The 21,254-nt window shown below is 43.3% G+C and overlaps 1 protein-coding gene across 1 annotated transcript in view; it reads right to left on the bottom strand.

The window, feature by feature from the left end:
- LOC124796042 overlaps positions 1–21,254 on the bottom strand; it is a 184,276-nt gene that overhangs the window by 28,992 nt on the left and 134,030 nt on the right. Inside the window, exon 5 of the mRNA XM_047260128.1 lies at positions 5,065–5,281. Coding sequence (XP_047116084.1) covers positions 5,065–5,281 — 217 coding nt within the window. The remainder of the gene's footprint in view (positions 1–5,064; positions 5,282–21,254) is intronic.

Below are 21,254 nucleotides of genomic sequence, written 5' to 3'. Positions count from 1 at the left end.
GATAAGATCGGCTACAGTTGTAATTTGTTTTTTATTTCCTAAAAGGACAGCAAACGCACTTTCGGGACCTTTGTCCTGTCCTGTCTTCAGGTTCATATAAAGTGTGAGACCCCCCCCCCCCCCCCCCCACCACCCCGTTATTCGACTTTTATGAATTCACACTTTTTATACACCTGAAGCTTACACACAGGTCCCGCAACTGGGCCGTGCTTTCCTTTTAGGAAGCAAAAAGCTTTAGAACTGTAGGTGATCTGATCAGTGTTGACAGAGGTGCGTACCCATTCATCATAAAAAACAATGATGTCCGAAAACAACCAAACTACTACTTACTCTCTCTCGCACCATTTTATGGTAATCTCCACATATAACAGTAAATGTCTTGACTGGTTCACTTATTCTTCAACGCCCAGCCCAATCCACTAAGGACAGAAACTTGAAATTGGCCGAGGCAATTGATCTTATACCCGCAGGCATCAGTTAAGAAAGGATTTTTCTAAATTCCACTTATGAGGGGGTAAAATACGGGAAGATACGTTTTTCCGAAAATGTGCCGCTATTAAGGGAATTTTAAGCTAGAATGACGAAAACTGTTATGTTTCAGCATTTTTATGGAACTTCAACTCCTAAGGGAGTGAAGTAGCGGCTGAAATTTATTTTTTAAAATAACTGATTATAGAAGAACTACTCAAATATTTTTAAATCTGCATCTATGAAATTTACCATTTTATTTCTCTGTTAGAAACACAAAAAGTGTTTCAGTTTTTTTTTTTTAATTCGACACCTAATGGGCTGAAATAGAGAATAAAAAGTTCTATGAAACTGTTTCATTATGAAAGCATTTTTAAAGCGAAGTATATAAAATATTGTTTATGTCTTCCCAGCTGCAAATAACAAAATATTTGGTTCAGTGTTTTTGGAAATTGAGCCCCTAAGGAGGTAAAATAAGGGATGAAAAGTCTTACATTTCACTATGAAAGCAGAATATCATTGTAATCAAGATTAGTTTCGGAAAAGAATACGCTTCTAGGAGACATTTATTACCTTGATAAGTTTAGAAGGTGCTGTAATTTTTGAACAAGTCAAAGAAATATATTTAACAGTCACCACGACAAATTAGCTTTGTCAGAACTGCATTTTTTCAAGAGCCTTAATATATGTTTATACATTTACTTTTACTGTAATTACTATGCAAGATAATAATTAATGATGACAACATAGATTCCACATTTAAATGCAATTCGATGTACAGGTATACCCTTTTGACGTGAGAGAATGCAGTACCAGTTGTAAGACTGGTGGCAGTAACTACAGAACCACTTACCTGATCTGTCTTTTTCTTTTCTTAACTCTATATATGGAATGAAATTAAACCCTTTGGAACACTGTAATAGTGCAGGGACTTACAGCCATGTAATGAGTGGCAAATTCATGTATAGTGCTTAGATTTACACACAGCAATGGGCACAACAATATATGAATTAGATTGAAGGAAAACAAAATAGTCTTTGCAGGCCACATAGTATACGTGAGTGAGGAACCAAGTGCTGAATTAGGTTTAGTATATACACAATCAGCCAAAGAGGCAAAGGCGGCGTAGCTTCCATTTCTTTCGACCAAGATGCGGAATTTTCCAACATGCCTCATCCACTTCCACATCCCCTGTCTGCACGTAATTCTATCCCTAGTACATACAGTCTGCACAGGTTACTGTGGTCAATGCGCAGTGACCAGTTTTCGTCCAAGGCGCTGGGCGAATTCGTTCGTTTATTTGGAAGGGAAGGCCGACAGTGGCATTTTGGCCAGTCGTCGATGACATAACCGAGCGAAACGCCCTGCAGTCTTTCTCAAACTATTTTACAGAAATTACTGAGTAAAAAAACATTTTTTGTTTAACTTGTAGCTATATATGTCAAGTCCATTATGATGGGCCCATTATTTCCTTAATGGTAATAGTTATTGTGATATTTATGTGGAAGTAAGGCACTGCGACAAATTCGAAACAGTTTGCAATGAAATTAGGGGTCGCTATGATTTTGGGGTTGATGGATATTACATAACATGTTTCTGCGTATGAAATTTACCTAACATATTGAATGTTTCTTTAAACTTGGGTGGAGGTCTCTATCTGTCATAAATGTTGATAAAACTCATCTGACGTAACACACTCTTTTGCGATCGCGTCGCGCCAGCGATAAGGCCAGAATGAAATATCCACAACATTTCTCATATTTTATAAACGATTTGATACATCGAAATGAGATTTTGGCAAATGATAGCACACAAAGAGGACTATGGTTTCCATGCAAAACTTAATTATCAACCGTATTAGTCAATTAACTACAGACTACTTCGATGAAAGAGTGCAATTTTTAGCGGTCATGGATAGCTGGTGAAACAAGGAATGCTGTTGGTCTCCGAACAACGTAATTGAAGATATTAAACGTTTACTTTGTACTGAGGATGTGCTTTTTCATAAGATAGTGACTTAACTTTTCTTTTGTTCTTCGATTAATAAGCTTAACTAACCACTGATTCAGAATTCTCTCGCAACTGTGTCTGTTCAATATGTTAGCGAGATGACATTGTGTAAACTTCGCTGCGTTTTGGCAAAAGAAGCAAATTTTAACAGGGCAACAAGTGAAATGTGTAGATTTTGCTCAAATTTCGCAATTTCGGACACTTCTCTGAAACTAACAAATGATTAACAAGCGAGCTGAAAATAATTCCCTACATTTTCGGCAGAATTCCTTTTAGAAGCTAACCAAAACAGAGGTGACATCTTTTACAACAGTCATAATGCAACTGTGGGCACGGAGGCGCCCGCTTAATATTTACTAAAAATGTGTGTGTTGGCTTCAGTTTAGAATGGCACTTCCCCTCCAGCGCTCGGCATTTCCCCAACAGCGCCTGCGACAGCCCCCACCACTACCTGTTGCCCCAAGTGTATCCTGCCGTTTGTGTATCTAACGTGAACATTATTCCGCATGGACCGTACCTCAGTGCACCCTGCTGGGCATCTGCATCAGGTGATGCAGAGTGTTCCTCAATAAACACTTAATGTCTAAGATATCAAATGCGTATTTAGTGTTGTGACCGCATATACGAGTGACCAAATTAACTTGAGTATCAGGACGTGTGCCACCCATATGCTTCTCAGAAAATTATATAATTTCTCTGTACCGATTGTGGGGCGTGAAGGAGAAGATGGAGAAGGAAGAGGAAGAGCGAGTCATTAGTGAGCGCACTCACATAATTGGGTATGGGTTTGGGAGTCTTATAATGAAACACACAGCAGCACTCATTTGACGACAGAGGTGATAGACGAAATTGTGCTGATGACAACGGCTTCTGAGATGCACTTAGGCTATCATTTCGTTGTCGTTACTTTGAACATGTTACGTTATTCTTGTTTTCATGGTTTTTGTTACTATAAACGCATATATTGCGCTGGAGCCACTTCTTTTGCCTATGTCGTACAACACGATAATATCGACGTTATCAGAATGGTTAGTCAGTACACGAGTTGAATATTAAATGAAATCCATTTTATTGTTACATTACAAGCGAATTTTAAACCATTTCGTAATTGCAAGAATTTAAAATTACATACCAGGTGAGTAGTCGACAGAGGTATAATAGTTATTTTATTTTATTTGTTCATTTAACCTGATCTGTTTAGGGATATGAGGCTCTTTCTTGCAATGGACCATTGTTTCAAACACGCAGTACAGTTTTTACGTGCTAGTGACCTAAGAAATAACAATTTAATATAATAAATTGAATTAAGATGGTTTGTAGAGTGCCTTCAGAGACAATATGAGTAAATAACAGTGACTATGAACTAATAAAGTGAATACTGGCAGCACTTCTAAATTCTGCTGCTACCACTAGGAATAATAATAATTATTATTATTATGAAAGTGACAGATATAAAGAGAGTTTATGTACATAATAGATGTTTTCTGGTATACGGAGTTCTGGAATGAAATTTAAGGAGACTGCACCAGCTAAGAATATCGACAAATGAAGATCTGTTTGGAAAGAAGACTTCACAGGGGTAAAGAGTGTGTACACTGACAATGGTAGTCTATATTGTTGCTTCAGTAAATATGTCATAGATAACATTCTGAAGCTGGAGTTGTTTTTAGTTCCCTAATTTAATGCGGAAAGCTATTCCAGACTCGGGTTACTGATGCTGATAAGGGCTTCGAGAAAGTGGCTGAACGACGGAATGGGACAGAAGCGATTTTGCCATGTTGTTCAGATAAGAGCATTAAGGTCGCGGAAAGAGATGGAGGCCAGCGCTCGTTGATAAGACAGTAGAGAAGACCAGAGGGTGTGGAAATCTATGTGCCTGTCATCACGCAGCCAGGATAGCTGTGCGTATGATGGTGAAATAGGATCTAAGAGTCGAGCATCATACATAATTACACAAGCAGTTCCAAGCGCCATGAGCTTTCCTAAGAAATAATAAACAGGATAATACTGCTATAATCAACAGCTGGAAAAAAAGTGCTTTATAAGTTTCTTTATCAGGCCAAGAGGGAAGAGCTTTTTATAATTTTGTAAGGCATGGAGAGATGCTGACGCCTTCTTGCACACTGCACTTACGTACTCAGTCCAATTTGGACTTTTATCTATTATTGCAACTCTCTGTTTAAGTAGAGAAGTTCATATTTGTACCGCTTAGGATTAAGGATGGTATTCGGTCTAAGGAGCCTAGAATGACCACTCAGTACCGCTTTGGTTTTGGGTGGTTCGAGCTATAATTCTCAACCCTGCGCCCATTATGACAATGTATACAGGTTGGTGTTGAAATCATCGATAGCAGTCTTCAGGTTGGTTGGTTTTGCAGTTAGATGCAATTGGAGGTCACCAGCGTACATGTGGTATTTGGAGCAGGACAAATTGATGACGCTTCATTGACATGAGTGTAGGACCTAATACCGCACGCTGGGGAACGCCTGATACATCGGTATCAGTGTAATTTGGAGGGACAAGGCCTCCAAGTCGTCAGACTGCTTGAACAGGTACTGTAACTGTAGAGGACAATAGGTACTGTACCTGTAGAGGTTCGGCGTACTGGTGCAGGCGGGACGCCCGGTGGTCCCTGGTATAGTGGTTGGAGGGAGCGCGGCGCAGGCGCATCTGGATGACGTCCTCGTAGGCTGCGCCGTCGGCGTCGAGCGCCTCGTCATCCAGGCCGACGCTGTCCTTGGGCCGAGGTCGCGTCTGCTCCGGGACGCCCTCACGCGCTGCGCGTGCCTTCTTCCTCTTGTACCTGCAGGTCGAGACACGGGACTCAGCATCCACTGCACACTGCACAGTACTTCTGTCGTTTGGAGTGATCGTGCCTTTTCATCCCACCACTTCTTATACGCTACGGGTCAAGTTACATCGATTCTGTGACTAGTAGAAAATAAAAGGGCAACATCCTTATTGATAAAAAAGAAATAAATAGCTATTACACATCATTTGATTTCAAGAAGTTTACTCTCAACAACCCGAAATTAAATACATCATAAGTACTTCATGAGTTTACCGCTGTATTTTGTCTATGAGTGTATTAAGTGCTCGCTGTGCGTGCAGTCTCACAGCATGACATTTACCGCTGAGATAGACACTGTTGTGTAAATAAATGATTGCGACTATCGGACTGACATCATCACACTACTGCAGGGTTGTGTCATTATCGCTAGTCTCTTTAACATGTAGTCATACAATAAACGATACAGACTCCACCATACCATGTCAGATATCTAAAGGTATTGAGAGGCGTGTGATGGCTTTATAGACGACGTCAACACATTAGTTTGACAAACTGTGAACAAAGCATTTTGGCCGGCCGGCCGGGGTGGCCGAGCGGTTCTAGGTGCTACAGTCTGGAACCGCGCGACCGCTACGTCGCAGGTTCGAATCCTACCTCAGGCATGGATGTGTGTGATGTCCTTAGGTTAGTTAGGTTTAAGTAGTTCTAAGTTCTAGGGGACTGATGACCTCAGAAGTTAAGTCCCATAGTGCTTAGAGCTATTGGAACATTTTTGAACAAAGCATTTTTACTATTATTACTTGCATCTGGACTTCACTGTACTACGCCGTGTACAACAAAAGACATTTTCACAGGTTCCTTTCAGCTTTCCTTTGTGAATGGATTACTTTTACTTTCTTAGAATGACCTCTTTTCCGCTCGTTGAATTAACTTTCCGGTGTTGTTGATTTTTTCCGCATAGCCTACTGTCCAGTCACGAATTTACTATCTGCAATTATCTCCGTCAACCACATAGAGTTCCGTTATTGCTGCTTCCTTTGGGCCTTCTTTTATTCCTCCACTTTTTATTTCAGTTTTAGCTGTAATGAAAATCTCCAAATATTTCACAACCTGTCAATAGTTAACTTGGTTGCTTGCAACCCTTAACGTGCCCACAAAATTTTAGCCCCTTTTTTCATATTTCAATAAATGTTATCATACGTTTAAATTTCTTTGTTTTCCCTCAGTCTCTATATTCCTTCTTTAACAAAGTTGATACATAAAATTTTCCTGATTACATTTCGGTTGAATTTTCTCATGCTGAGAAATAAGAAGGAGCTATCTATTTTACTTGTTAAAAACCTCTCTATAGCCAAGATCGCACAAATACTTCATACTTCTTTATTTTCGACAGACTATGCTGTCATCTTTTAGAACAGTGATAATGCAACTGTGGGCATGGAGGGGCCCGCTTAATATTTACTAAAAATGTGTGTGTTGGCTTCAGTTTAGAATGGCACTTCCTTAGAATGGCACTTCCCCTCCAGCACTCGGCATTTCCCCAACAGCGCCTGCCACAGCCCCCACTACTACCTGTTGCCCCAAGTGTATCCTGCTGTTTGTGCATCTAACGTGAACATTATTCCACATGGACTGTACCTCAATGCACCCTGCTGGGCATCTGCATCAAATGATGCAGAGTGTTCCTCAATAAACACTTAATGTCTAAGATATCAAAGAAGATGACCGCAAAGTCTGTCGACACCGGTTGTCGAAAAGTCGAAAATAAGTAAGTATTTATGCGATCTTAGCTAGAGAAGGTTTCTTTTACCATGATTACTTTTCGTTTTTCAATATCTCTTAGTGTATTAACAGAGTGCTTCAGACTCTTAAAGACAACCTTATGGTGTGGCAAACCGGTAGTTCCAAGTGCAAAGGGAAACTCTTTTACAAACAGTATAATTTGGTTGGTAGGTGATTTAGTTATGCCAGTTGTTCTCCACGGCGAGTGTTGGTTAGAGATTGCAAGTGTGACACGACCGATATTATTCAGATGGACAGGGTGAGTAGCAATCTGCGACTGTTTGTTGATGTGGTGGTGTACGGAAGATGGCGTCGTTGAGTGACTGTAGGAGGATACAATGCGATTTTGACCAAACTTCTAGTTTGTATGATAAATAACAGAATGTCGTAAATGCAGAAAAAATTTAATGCGTAGAAAAACAATCCCGTAATGTTCGAATACGGCATGAAGGTGAATTATTGTCGACTCGTTGTTTTTCATACATAAAGGATACCACATAGACAACCAGTGCGACCCATTATTGAGTGACCGATCGAGGTGGCGCAGTGGTTAGCACACTGGAGTCGCATTCGCGAGGACGACGGTTCAATCCCACGTCCAGGCATCCTGATTTAGGTTTTCCGTGATTTTCCTAAACCGCTTCAGGCAAATGCCGGGATGGTTCCTTTCAAAGCGCACGGCCAACTTCCTTCCCCGTCCTTCCTTAATCCGATGAGACCGATGATCTCGCTGTCTAGTCTCCTCCCCCAAACAACCCAACCCACTATTGAGTGTTAGAGATCCTCATCACGTCGGATTGAAGGAAGACTTCGAAATAAATTCAGAAGCGTGCTACTAGATTTTTTACCGGTAGATTCGATCAGCACCCGACTGTCGCAGAGAAGTTTCGAGGACTCTAATGGGAATCCCTGGAGGAAAGGCAACGTTCTTTCCGCGGAAAGTTATTCAGAAAATTTAGAGAACAGACATCTGAAGCTGACTGCCGAACGATTTTAATGCCACCAACGTCCATTTCGCCTGAGGAGACGAAGATAGCTTAAGGGGCATTAGGGCTCGTACTGAGCCATATAGGCAGCAATTTATTCGTCAGTGGTACAGAAAAGGAAATGAGTAGTTTTATACGAGGTACTCTCTGCTTGTGGATTAGGTAAGTAGATGTAACAGTTCTTGAAGGCCCAACTATAGCGAACTACCGCCGTATCATCCTCAGCCCATATGAGGCAGTGGATGCGGATATGGAGTGGCCTGGTCAACATAGCGCTTTCCGCGTAGTTGTCGGTTTTCATGAGCGGAGCCGCAACTTGCCAGCTAAATAGCTTCTCAATTAGCCTCACAAGGGCTGAATGCACCCCGCTGGCAAACAGCGCTCGGCTGACTCAGACAGTCACCCATCCAAGTGTTAGCCAAGCCCGATAGCACTTACCTTCGGTGACCTGACGGGAACCGGGTTAGCAATGCGCGAAGGCCGTTGGCCATGTAAGTGGTGTAGGTGTAGTTTATTAATAAATACCTGACATTGTCGGCTGGAGGGCGATCAGTGAAGTCAATGTAAGAAAGCTTCAGACATGAAGTTACTCGTTTCCTGCCATCTTCACATCCATAGTGTACAGGTTATGAAATCATGCTGTGGCATAAACCGTACCTTTGTTGTCGTTCCGTTACTATGGTAAGAAAACAGACGTGCGATTTATTGCGCGCCTTTATTTCATAACCTGTACAATGTGAATCCGAAGATGAGAGCTTAGTCCGGTCGAAAATAGCAATCCAATGTACCTATAAGCCTTCAAGGCTATAAAAAATTAATATCTAAGCTGTCTTTACATAGTAATTAAATAACGCAGAATTGCAATTTGAAGTTCAAATGGCTCTGAGCACTACGGGTCTTAACATCGGAGGTCATCAGTCCGCTAGAACTTAGAACTACTTAAACCTAACCAACATAAGGACATCACACACATCCATGCCCGAGGCAGGATTCGAACCTGCGACGTAGCGGCCGTGCGTTTCAAGACTGAAGCGCCTACAACCGCTAGTCCGCAGCAATTTTATGTGTATGATGAACTCCGTATGCTATGGCTTTTCCTTTGAAGCACATAATTCTTTATTTTTTTCCTTCAGAAAATGTATGCGTGTGCAAAAAAAAAATGCCAATCTTTCTATTACCTACTCCAAAGTGCTACTTCATTCGAAGCACAATACTGTTGAAGTAGCCATTGTACTGGTAGTCGTTGTTAAGCGTTACGCCACAGAAGTCTTGTTGTTTACAAAAATAGGGACACCTTTCGCTTCAATGGGGCTCTGTCGTGACTCAGCTGCAGGTTCCAGTGAAGCAACAAAGCCAAAGCCGCCGACGGTGGGCATCTTGCGGCGTTCGGCGGTGCCCCTCTGTCCTCGCAGAGCCCATTCTGGCGCAGAGGCCGCGGAATGCACTGCCCATTGTGCGTGGCACAGTCAAGCAAACACAATAGCGCGCCGACGGCCATCCAGAATCTCAACGCCCGCTACCGCTCCCGATTCGGGCTGGGAACTTCCCTGCCGCTGCTGCATTCCTGTAATCTGCTGTGGCTGAGTAGGTTAGGTCCCAGCCGGAACTCTAGGACCTTCATCAGGCGGTACAGTTAACAGCGGACAGAGATAGGGACAGAGGCGTGACGCAGAGGCACGAACGCGGGTCATCAGATTGCCAGAGTACCACTGCATCCGGCGTAAGTCGTTGTAGCGGTTTTTGGGAGCACTTCCTCCGATAATAGAAGAGGGTCAGTAAGACCACATAGGGAAAGAACTGCTTTCCAGATCACTACAATGAAGATTCGGCTGAGAATGATGTTTATGTAGATAACACAATGTCTTTGGAAACAGTGCGAAGGAAATAGGAAAACATGGGGGTGATGCTATCGAAAAACCTCTTGTGCACCAGATGAATGCCGTAAAGTAAGGCAAGAAGGGCATAAGCTGCACTACGAGCCAATAGTAACAGGCGATGTGCAACGAATCCACTGTACGTAATTCATCACCAAAGGCCGTATATACGTGGAGAGAACGGCAGGAGAAGTGTACTGTGTAAATAGTTTTCTTCAAAGAATCAAGTGCGGCACTAATTCTGTAATAATTTGGTCGGTTTCTGCGAACCCTAATCGTCAGAGTGCAAGACAAGGTAGCAAGTAAGATGAATGAAATAGTTTAAGGGCGATAATTTTAGTTCTGTGGAGGAAGTGTTGCTCTCAACAGAGGCTCTGCATACTCGAATATGATAACACCCGCGGACATGTAGAGGGACGGTGTCACAAGCATCTTAAATGATCATTCCCAAAGACCATAAAAAGCTGCATTTTTGTTAACACCGATTTACTGTTGTTTGAATTATGCAGTTCACTTCTGGTCCATTCTTCCCTCACCACATGTGAACGAATTATCTCGCTGAACATCATTCACTCATTCGTTTCAGACCATAAATTCCAAGGCGGGTGCAAGCTATATAAGACATCACAGGTTATGCAACCACTGTATCTACCACTGGTTTCGTACATAGCCACCTCCTTTCCTAAGATATCCTTCATTGTAGGCTTGTAATCAGAACCGGCTGGTGGCGATTTTATGCTAAATTATTTGTGAAATTCCAATATGTTACTATGCAGGTCATCACGAAATGTTTCCGAACGAACGTTTCAGTCATTTCGACTGATTCCTTAGTATCTTTCTGGCACTCTTCCCTTCGAGTTCAGTAGTAAAAGTTCCCATGATATAAACAGAAAATACGCATCCTCCCACCAAGCATTGATCGACCACCATCACTCTGATGGTCAGTATCTACTTACTACCTGGAAGAAAATTACTGTGCTCTAGAGGAAGCGAATATGGGAAGGTGGTGACGACAAACATGATTAACGAAATTCTAATGACATTGGTCTCCACATTTAGACAGAACAAGTAGAGCTCTGAAACATCTTCTCGATGTTTTAGAAACGAAAAGTATTTTCGATAGCCTACTGTAAGTAACAAAATGCGCTAAACTTCATTGTCGCATGCCTTTATCTCACGAGGAATCACTCACCGTTTAAGACTCACGTTCCACATCTGGAACAATTATAGACTAGGGAAGAATCGAGGGAGTGTGTGTGGGACAGATATGCTGAGCTCGTATATTACGATGTATGTTTGAAGACAATAAAACGCAGACATTCCGATGAGTATTCACTGTAACTATAATGAACTGCTATCATGGTCAGCAAGTCTCAAGAGCTGCCTATTTGTTCCGCCAAACTGATTTCAAATTTCTGCTTATCTCCCAAACACCTCATGGTGCTTGCTCAATAGTGGGTTCCATTTAGTCTTGCGCTTGAGGGAAAACGAATAATATTGTTTGTAAATGAATTTTGTTTCAGGGCGAATGTATAAAAACAGAATAATATTAAATACGAAACACTTTCCGTACAATTTGGCAGAAAATCAGTAAGATATTTTCTGTTTAATATTCTTGTCAGGTTCTATCAAGTATCGACGGATAATTCGGATAAAAATTATCCTGAAAAATTTGTATACTGTACTTAAATTTTTACAACTCGTAAATACAATTACTTTCACAATGTAGAGAGATTTTATTCTTTTTCCATTTAATAGAATACAGGAATTAACAGGTAACTGGACGATGCCTTGTAATAAGTTATTTGAATACAGGGAGAAGTACGCGTCGATTTGCATACTAAAGTCCACCAGTGATCGAAGTACTTACACAGTTTGTGAAATATTCCATGAGATTTCGAGATTGTGTGGCACGACGTCTACATCTTGATACGATATTTCGACTGGCAACCATGCAGTCATCTTGAGACGAGTTTAACGTTGGTGTAATAAACGAGACTACTCACAAGACGGAGATGCTCCAGGTGTAGGGCATTCCTAACATACGTGGATAATATTTCGTCTAGAACAGCCAGAATCCTAACCAAACGTAATGTCAAACAGATCTTCCTGCCACCTAGGAAGACCTGTGGCCTTCACAGCTCGGTAAACAACGACCTAGGTTTGTGGAAGGCTGAAGTCACAAAATATCAGGTCAATGTGGAAAATCCTACATCAGTCGGACCACATGAACAATACAGGGAAGGTGCGTTGAATGTCGTCGCCACACTTGTCTTTCGCAGCTCAGTAAGTCAGCCATAGCCGCACATTTTCAACTCCATGGAACACTATTTGGACTGCTATTCCACAAAAACGTTGGCCATAATGAGATTCTTTTGGGATTCAGTTATCGAGGATTCCATGGAAATGTTGGGAGAAGATAGTACTAATACTGACCGCGGTTGTCAACTTCATAAGACAATGGGTCTCATGATAACTACAGAAAGACATCACTTTAAGCCTAATGACACATAACGACCGTTTCTTATACTATACTTTTAACCTAAGAAATGTAACTCCGCGTGCAAGCAATTCGGTGAAGGGCGTACATGCAGTATTACCGTTATGTATGCACCTGCTCTTGTCAGAAAGACCAATATTCGAGATGAATAATGCTGAACTCAACGGAGCTCTGTCATACGTTGTTAATCTCAGCGGCAAACCACACATCTCCAGTGCAAAATCCACCTGAAGAAGACTGAATGGTTGACAATCGAAATAATGGGATAGGATATCGATATCATGCGACTGCAGTCCTGAACTTTCTGGAATACACATTACGTCGGGAAAACTGCAAGAGCCCCAGTTATCTAAATATTACAACTAATTACGTAGGGTACCTTGAAGATACCACGTAGGGTCTATGTGAGCTGCTTGCAACAGAAGAGACGCTATGCACTCGATTTTTCACTGTAGCAAAGATATTCGTCTAGTGAGAAACAGCAACAATGTTGATATTTAATTCTCATTTACGCGTTTTTAACTAGGTTACATGTTTCGATCACTCAGGATCATTTTCAGGTACAAATAGTAGCGTCAGCAACCAGTCTTTACTACTGGAAACCAGACATCAGAGTACTCTGATATGTGGTTCTGAGTAGACAGAACGGGTAGCTGACGAAACAGTTTAGCTATGTATATGATCGTGAGTGATCGAAACATGTAATCTAATTAAAAATGTGCAACTCAGACGGAACAATCGACTTTATTACTAACTAGACAGTTGACGTAATACCATCGTTGAAGTAACTTCGTCTACAAAACACATAGGAATTCGGATGGAGACGTGTTTGAACATCATAAACATGACTAGAGGTACTAGCGTGGGAGACGGCAAAGGAAGCCAAAGAAGACAGTCGTCTAGAAGGGGTTCTACGAAGGTCAGGAGCAGCAGCAAAAAACTTTACAGCTTCGCAGTTTGAGAAGATGTGTTTGAGTTCTTGCCTCAACTATAGGACGTCTTTCCGAATCTCGAATGAGAGGGCAGCAGAGACGCATACAAGCATTATAATAAAATTTTGTTTGATTATACGAAATACGTCGACAGGTCGTTACGCTTCTTGCTCCCCTACATGGCTTGGCAGTTAACAACGGGCTATTGTTTGAGCTCCACAGAAGCGTTCGCGTTGGCGCAATGCGCTCTCACCGCACCACTCTCTAAATAACGGAGTTTATCGCCGAGCACCCGTAAGCAAATAAATTAAGGCCGCGCGACAAACAACGCCATAGTCCCGCGGAGGAGGGGAGCTTTGTATTCTTCACACGGACATAAAACGCCTGCCAGAGTAAACGCTAGACCGTAAGTGTATCTAGCCGGCAGCGCCGCGCAGTAAATTACACGCCAGGCGGCGCCGGGGTCTGGGCGGTAGGCTGTCGTCTAGACGACTCCAGCTGTCGCCAAGGTACTGGCGGCGCAGGCGCTGGAATCCGTGGCGCCAGTGGCCGCTGATTCCCATGGATACTCCGACGCAGGGTGCACTGATTGCAATGAAGCTCTGAGGACGCTACCGATGTCGACAAATACACTACCTGACAACTGCTGATCAGCTGTTCATGCAGAGCATTGGTAAGTAGCGGTACATCAGGAGTGGCCAAGAATGATATCTCCATCTGTCCCAACCAGATACAGCGTTATCAAAATAGACATTGTCTGTATCTGCACCAGTACTCCGGAAGCGACTTTACCGTACTCCTCCGGTATCACTACCATTTTTTACCTTGTGGTGCTCGATGTTTTCGCGACGGACTCGTTGTAAATATGGTTCTCTATTCCACACCTGAAATGAGTTTTTGATGAACGACTATCGCTAAACTTCCGCATAACACGTTTGTGGGACGAGGTAGTAAGTTGCCCAGCCGGCCGAAGTGGCCGTGTGGTTCTAGGCGCTGCAGTCTGGAACCGCGAGGCCGCTACGGTCGCAGGTTCGAATCCTGCCTCGGGTATGGATGTGTGTGGTGTCCTTAGGTTAGTTAGGTTTAACTAGTTCTAAGTTCTAGGGGACTAATGACCTCAGAAGTTGAGTCCCATAGTGCTCAGAACCATATGAACCATTTGAACCATTAGTAAGTTGCCCAAATATTTTTTGGAAGTACACTCGTGGAATTTCAACAGTAATACAAGATCATGTCACAATGTGACCACCGCCTGTGTTCGACGTCCACAAGCAGTAATCACTTCTAGACTGCAGTTGTCAGCGCTAGCATTGGAGGGTACATAAAGAGCGTCGCGGGATGTGGAAAACAGTGCAATCGTTGTCGTAATGCGAACATGTAGATATTTATCTGACATCCAAAGGGGCATCATCACTGGCTTTCGGGTCAAGGTTGGAATCATTCCCGAAACTGCTAAGTTTGTAAACTGATAGCGTTCCGCTGCGGTTAAAGTACATCGTGCATCCAAAATGGTGGTATCCTAAACTGGCTCCGTGGCAACTGCGTCGCTACAAGGCCCATAGACTACAGGTATGGACGACGAATGCGGAGATGTGAACGGGCGAATACACGTGCAACTATTGATCGCCCAGATGAACCAAGTGGTTACCAACAGTGTCTTTAACAACCGTTCAGCGAACGTTGTGGCGTAAGGGCCTCTGCAGCAGGCACCTGGTTTATGCGACCATGCTAACTGCTGTTCATCGGCGTCGAAGGCTGGAATTTACACGCCAGTACCGCAAATGCACGTTCGCTGAATGGCAACAAGTAGCCTTTTCAGATGGACAGATGGCCGTTCACGCATACGGCGTGGTAAGTCTGAAAGCGAACACCATGGAACTACGTGGCTGTTTTGTTCTGAGGAATGTTTTCGTGGCTTCCCCTAGGTGATCTCGTCATTCTGGAATGCAAGATGTATCAACGAAAGCACGAATATTAATCTGTATATCCACTCCTAAATGCTGTTAGTTTGCCATGAAATGGCATTTTCTAGGAGGACAATGCAACGTCTCACACAGTTTGCAGTGTACGTGCGTGGTCCGAGGAGCATCAGGAGCAGTTTACTCCCAAGGTTTAAACCCAATCAGAAACTGTGGGGCCACATCGATCTGACGGTTCGTGGCATTCCTCAATCGAAGAAACTACCGTGCGCGGCCCTGGTGTCGGCTTGGCTCCGTGTCTCAATCGGTACCTTCCAGAGCCTCCCTGACTCTCATTCAGCACGCGTCGTAGCGGTCCACGCTCCAAAATGTGGATATTCAGCCTTTTCGAAACGTGACCACATTAATGTGATTCAACATTGTGTGTTCCGAGATACATACCACCTCTCGTGAAGCGACTGCTACCGAAGTTTTAGCACTTTCAACAATAATACATGAAGTCGTGATGGTAAGAGCCTCTCTTTGTCGTATCTTCTCGCACTCTTCTGCTAATTCTAGCTGATAAGGGCCGCAGTATATCGAACAATATTGTTTTACGTTACCATTCCACTATAGGTCGCGCAGTAAGGTTACTTCTAGGCATTTTACGGTTGTTGATGTTTCCAGCGATTTGTCGGAAATAACGTGATCGGGCGGTAACGAATCTCTTCACATATTTACAAGCAATACGTTCTATTTATTTGTGTCCAGCTTCAACTGCCAGTCTCTAACACTATCATGGTTCCTCTGCAGGTCACTCTGCATTTCGCTACAGTTGTCTCGCATTGCACTATTCCTATAGACAACAGCATCGTCTGCAAAAATCTCGAGAACAACCGACTTTATCCGTTAGAGCGTTTATGTACAGCGTAAGCAGTAATTTCCTTATGATGGTACTCCAGAAATTACATCTTTAGATTTCATCCCGCTGACAATAGGTATGGAGTTGCGTCTTTTATAAAGTTCCTAATCCTGACTCGAATCTGGTTCAGTACTCTTCAAGTTCGTATCCTGTCTAGTGCGGAACTGTATACTGTAGAAAGCGCTCCGTGAGTCAAGGAACACGGCATCCACGTGGGTGCCTTTACAGTGACCTGGATTTCAAGGACTGACAGAGCAAGCTGCGTTTCGCAGATCCCTATTTACGGAATCTATGTTCGTTTCGATAAGTACGAGAGCGAAAGGTGTCCATGCCGACGTAGCTGCCGCAATTGTAAAGTCTTACACCTCTCATCGTCTGGTCACAGAATCACTACTTGTAGCAAGACCAGGGAATATTTATTTCCTCTGTGATGCGGAAGTTATTTGGACGGTGCAAAATGCCGATGTTGCTGATGTATCAGTGTTCCTTGGCGGGACAAATCGATTGGAACCTGCTATGCGTGAAGTAGCGGGAACGGTCGTTCCACGAATTTCTTTCACTCTACCACGGTCAAGGTTAAGACATAAAAGATATATTACCTGTGGGCTACGGCTGTCTAAAGGCGTATTATCTTTATACAATTGTTCCTTTTTTGTTATCAAATACCTTGTATGTATATTAACGTGTGCCTCATGACGTAGTCATTGAGATCATGTATAGTTGAACGGCTTGAGTAAATTGATCTTGTAAGTAAATGCCCGGGTTTCTTGGACATTTCCTTTAGATTGCATCCACCTCCAAGCTTCCCCCCTAGCCCCTCCCCATTACCTCGCGCCCCTTCCCCCCCCCCCCCCCATCCTGCTCGTTGTGACGTTAAAAGTTTTGTTCAAGGCAAAGACTGAGTAACATCGGACGACTTGTGACATTAAATTTTAATAGGTCCATGTATTACAATTTTTATTAGACAATTATTTGACAACTTTTTAATTTTTAAATAAATGATAAATTATATGGAGAGAGAAAGCAAAGTTTCTAACGTGACCATTAGTTACTGTGGTATTTCTGTATTGGATTTCAGACAGATAACCATTATTGAACAGTACTTCCATGAATGTGGCTGCCGGACGTTACAAAAGCTATTTCATTTGAAACATCCATGTTGTCTGCTTACTGCGCTCTGAAGGATTACTAAAAACCGTTCCGGCGTGTGAAACGGTACAAGGAAAGACCAAACCAAGTGTGCCGTCCTAGTCGGTTTATTGACTTCCTCAGGCAGAAAATTGAAGACACAGTCTGAGAAGACTGGCAACGACACATAACGCTCAAATAGCCCGATTTTGTGAGTCTTTATGAATACAACGAAGTGCGGTTTAAATTAGTTGGCTGGACTGCTCCCTCTAGCAACACTACAGTGGAAGAACTGCTGCTAGCGGCCTGTCTTTCGGTCGCTGCATCACTTCTGCGATGCGAGCGCCGCCTGGGAGTGGTTGCGTAGTGCTGGGCCCGGAGCGGGCGAGGCCAGTTGGCGTGAGCTCGCGAACAAGTACTGACTCGGGGACGCCGTTACCATCACCGGTTTCTTACCTCCTCCGACGGATATGTCTAGTAGTGTACCCCGAGATGAACATTGCTGGGAGCCCATGGCGGCATTCGAATTCTGATTAACGGTCAGCTTGAAGGGACGGCATTTGTTGGAGGAAAACAAAGTTGAATGCTGAACTGCCAAGAGGACATACGATTGTTCTTACTTAAACAGTATACCTAAAATTAAGCTTAACAGTATGTCGCTTCTCACTGAAGCGATATGAATAAAATCAGGCTGGTTGGGGCGTGCAGTACCTTACAGGTCTGATGTTTCATACTAACTCTTGATGTTACGTCCGAAGTGGTGCGGCTCGTAAAACTAGAATTTAGTCCTCAGCTCATGGACACCGACTTAAATTAGCCGTTCTAGTGTTAAGTTTACCAGAGAGTTGGTTCTGCAGCAAGCAAATGGCACTGTGGCGGCATTTGGTACTAATGGTGTCTCCCATATGTGTATGTATGGCACCGTTACATTAGTAAGCTTACTGCATATTGCTGTTGCTACTTGAGTATTCTGTCCTGTACTTGTGGTCAGTGACAGTACCGTAAGTGGTTATATGTTACCCTTACGCTACAGGTTCTAGTATAGTTTTAATTATATAGGTTTTGATCCTGACAACGTTTTAATGTTTGCCCGGTTCACTGGAAGCCTTGTATATATCTCAGTTATCTTGTGAGAACAGTTTTCACAGTTATTGTTTTAGTTATTGTTTAGTCAAAATATTTTACATTGAGCACTGGGTTCTAATCAGAGTTTTGTTATAAGGAGTGCGCGCCACGCTGTAAAGAGGACCTTGTACATTTAGGTTTTCATTTTATCGAAGGTTGTTGGGGAACTTACTTCAATCTTAACGTTAAAGTTCCGTGACCATAGAGTAAAGAAGTGGAGGGCACTTAAACGAAAGTGTTAACGGTGCATGATTTTGTGCACGAACTGACCCCTCGATTATGTCCCATAAATGTTTGATGGGATTTATGTCAGGCGATCTGGGTGGCTAAATCATTGTCTCGGATTGTTTGGGAACGTGAAGTCCGTGAATTGCTGCAAATGGTGTCCAAGAAGCCGAACCTAATGGGTTTCAGTCAGTGATCGCTTCAGCTGAGCCAGATAACTCATTCCATTCCATGTAAACGCAGCCCACACCATTATGGAGCCACCAACAGCTTGCACAGTGCCTTATTGACAACTTAGACCAATGACTTCGTGGGCTGTGCGCCACACTCGAACCCTACCATCAACACTCGCGTCGGTCGCCTGCGTCACAGCCCGTTTACGCCAAATTTCGCCGCACTGTCCAAACGGATACGTTCGTCGTACGTGCCACATTGATATCTGCAGTTACTTCGCACGGTGTTTCTTGACTGACAGCGATGCTATCGATCGTTAGGTGAAAGCAGTCGACCACTAGTTTGTCCGTGGTGAGAGGTAATACCTGAAGTTTGGTATTCTCGGAACTCTTGACACTGTGGATCTCTTAGTATTGAATTCCCATTTCTGAAATGGAATTTCCCACGCGTCTAGCTCGAACTACACCTCCGCGTTCAAAGTCTGTTAATTCCTATTGTGCGGCCATAATCACTTCGGAAACCTTTTCACATGAATCATCTGACTACAAATAACAGCTCCGCCAGTTCTCTGCCCTTTTGTACCTTGTGTACGCGATACTACCACCATCTGTAAATGTGCATATCGTTATCCCACGACTTCTGTCAGTTCAGTGTATACTGGATGGCCTAGTAGAACTTTCGGTGGCGTCTTATCAGCAGACTACACGCTCATTTAGTGAAAATAAATTTTATTTAAATGTATGACTGTTTAATGTAATTTATTTATTGGTTTCTAGCATAGAAGTATTATTTTACTGTTTTACTTTTCAACTGTTGTATGAAGCTAATTAATAAGTACTTAAAAGTGTCACCCTGCACTCATTTGTCCCAGTACTCGCTCAATATCGTCCTATGGTAACAACTATACCCGCACTGTCTGCTCCCAGTGTTTCGGCACTTCCACTGAGCAAAGCCAACGCCTTTCACTTCACTGCCAGTCGCTGTGGGAGATTCTCGTAATACTTGGTTCGACGTGTCTTACGATTGCCGGCCGGTGTGACCGAGCGGTTCTAAGCGCTTCAGTTTGGAACCGCCCGACTGCTACGGTTGCTGGTTCGTATCCTGCCTCGGGCATGGATGTGTGTTATGTCCTTAGGTTAGTTAGGTTTAAGTAGATCTAAGTTCTAGGGGACTGATGACTTCAGATGTTAAGTCCCATAGTGCTCAGAGCCATTTGAACCTTTTGTCTTACGATCTGCATTGAAAGTAGGCCCTTCTCGAAAGAGGAGTATACGAAAGAATCTATAGGCATCTATACCACATGTGAATTTTATGATTATTACGTTTCTTGCAGTATTGACACTGCCCAGTTGCCGGTGTTGTCTTCCGACACATTTCAGTGCTCCGCTCGTCGTCTCAGTGAATGATACATGATTATCTAGAAATGATCGAAACCGATTAACATTGACACATGGTTCTTAATTTGTAATAAACATTTCGGTCAGGACCGTTACTATTACAGACTGTAAGTTGTTGATTGGCGAATCCATGTTGTCTTGTGCACTACAACCAGATAACAGGTATACTTGAAAAAAGAGACAGCATTGGTCGTATATTTTTTACTATTGCAAGATCGATTTTCTGTCACTGAGTGACCATCTTCAGTGCTATATTCAATAACTTAAATTGGGATGCACTGTTGTCACTAAGCTTACGGCAATCACATAGACTGAGCCAGTCTATGTGATTGCCGTAAGCTTAGTGACAACAGTGCATCCCAATTTAAGTTATAGAATATAGCACTGAAGATGGTCACTCAGTGACAGAAAATCGATTTTGCAATAGTAAAAAATTTACGACCAATGCTGTCTCATTTTTCAAGTATAGACTAAGTTATTGTGCGAACAATAAACTGCAGTGACATTAGCAGATCTAATCGATCCAGAGACAGTCGCCGTCTCGGTGTGTTTCTTAATTTGCGAGTATTGTCCTTCGCCGAAACCGCGTGCTGCCCCTTTGTGGGAGAGGTTTGAGGACGGGGGCGTGGCGGCGACGGCTGGCTGGGCGGCAACTTTACACGGTGAGCAAGTCGCCGGCAGCTCATCGAGTTACCGACCGCGGCCCGCCAAGCCTTTGATCCCTGCAATGTGATCAGCCGGCGGAGACGTCTTCCAGTAGGACCGCCCCACCAGCTCCGGGGTTAGGTGGCCGGCCTTTCAAAGGTGGTGCGGGGAGGGCGGCGGTGGGGGGAGCGGAAGGGGCGGCCGCAGCCCCAACAGCCAGCCAGTCCCGATATTGGATACTAGCTCCCCTTTCCGCCCCTTACGCAGAACGACTGTGTCGAGAGCTCCTCGCCGGGGCTGCTTATTAAATTCTGCTTGCCTGGTGCCGTTGCCGAGCCGCTGTTAGTGTTTAGACCACAAAGATGAACAGCTCAAATGCAGTACTCTCGCAGTTGGT

Source organism: Schistocerca piceifrons, chromosome 4 (assembly GCF_021461385.2).
Source record: "Schistocerca piceifrons isolate TAMUIC-IGC-003096 chromosome 4, iqSchPice1.1, whole genome shotgun sequence".
Taxonomy (NCBI): Eukaryota; Metazoa; Arthropoda; class Insecta; order Orthoptera; family Acrididae; genus Schistocerca; species Schistocerca piceifrons.
Note: the sequence above shows the minus strand (reverse complement) of the source record. Positions and strands in the feature narration are given on the sequence as shown.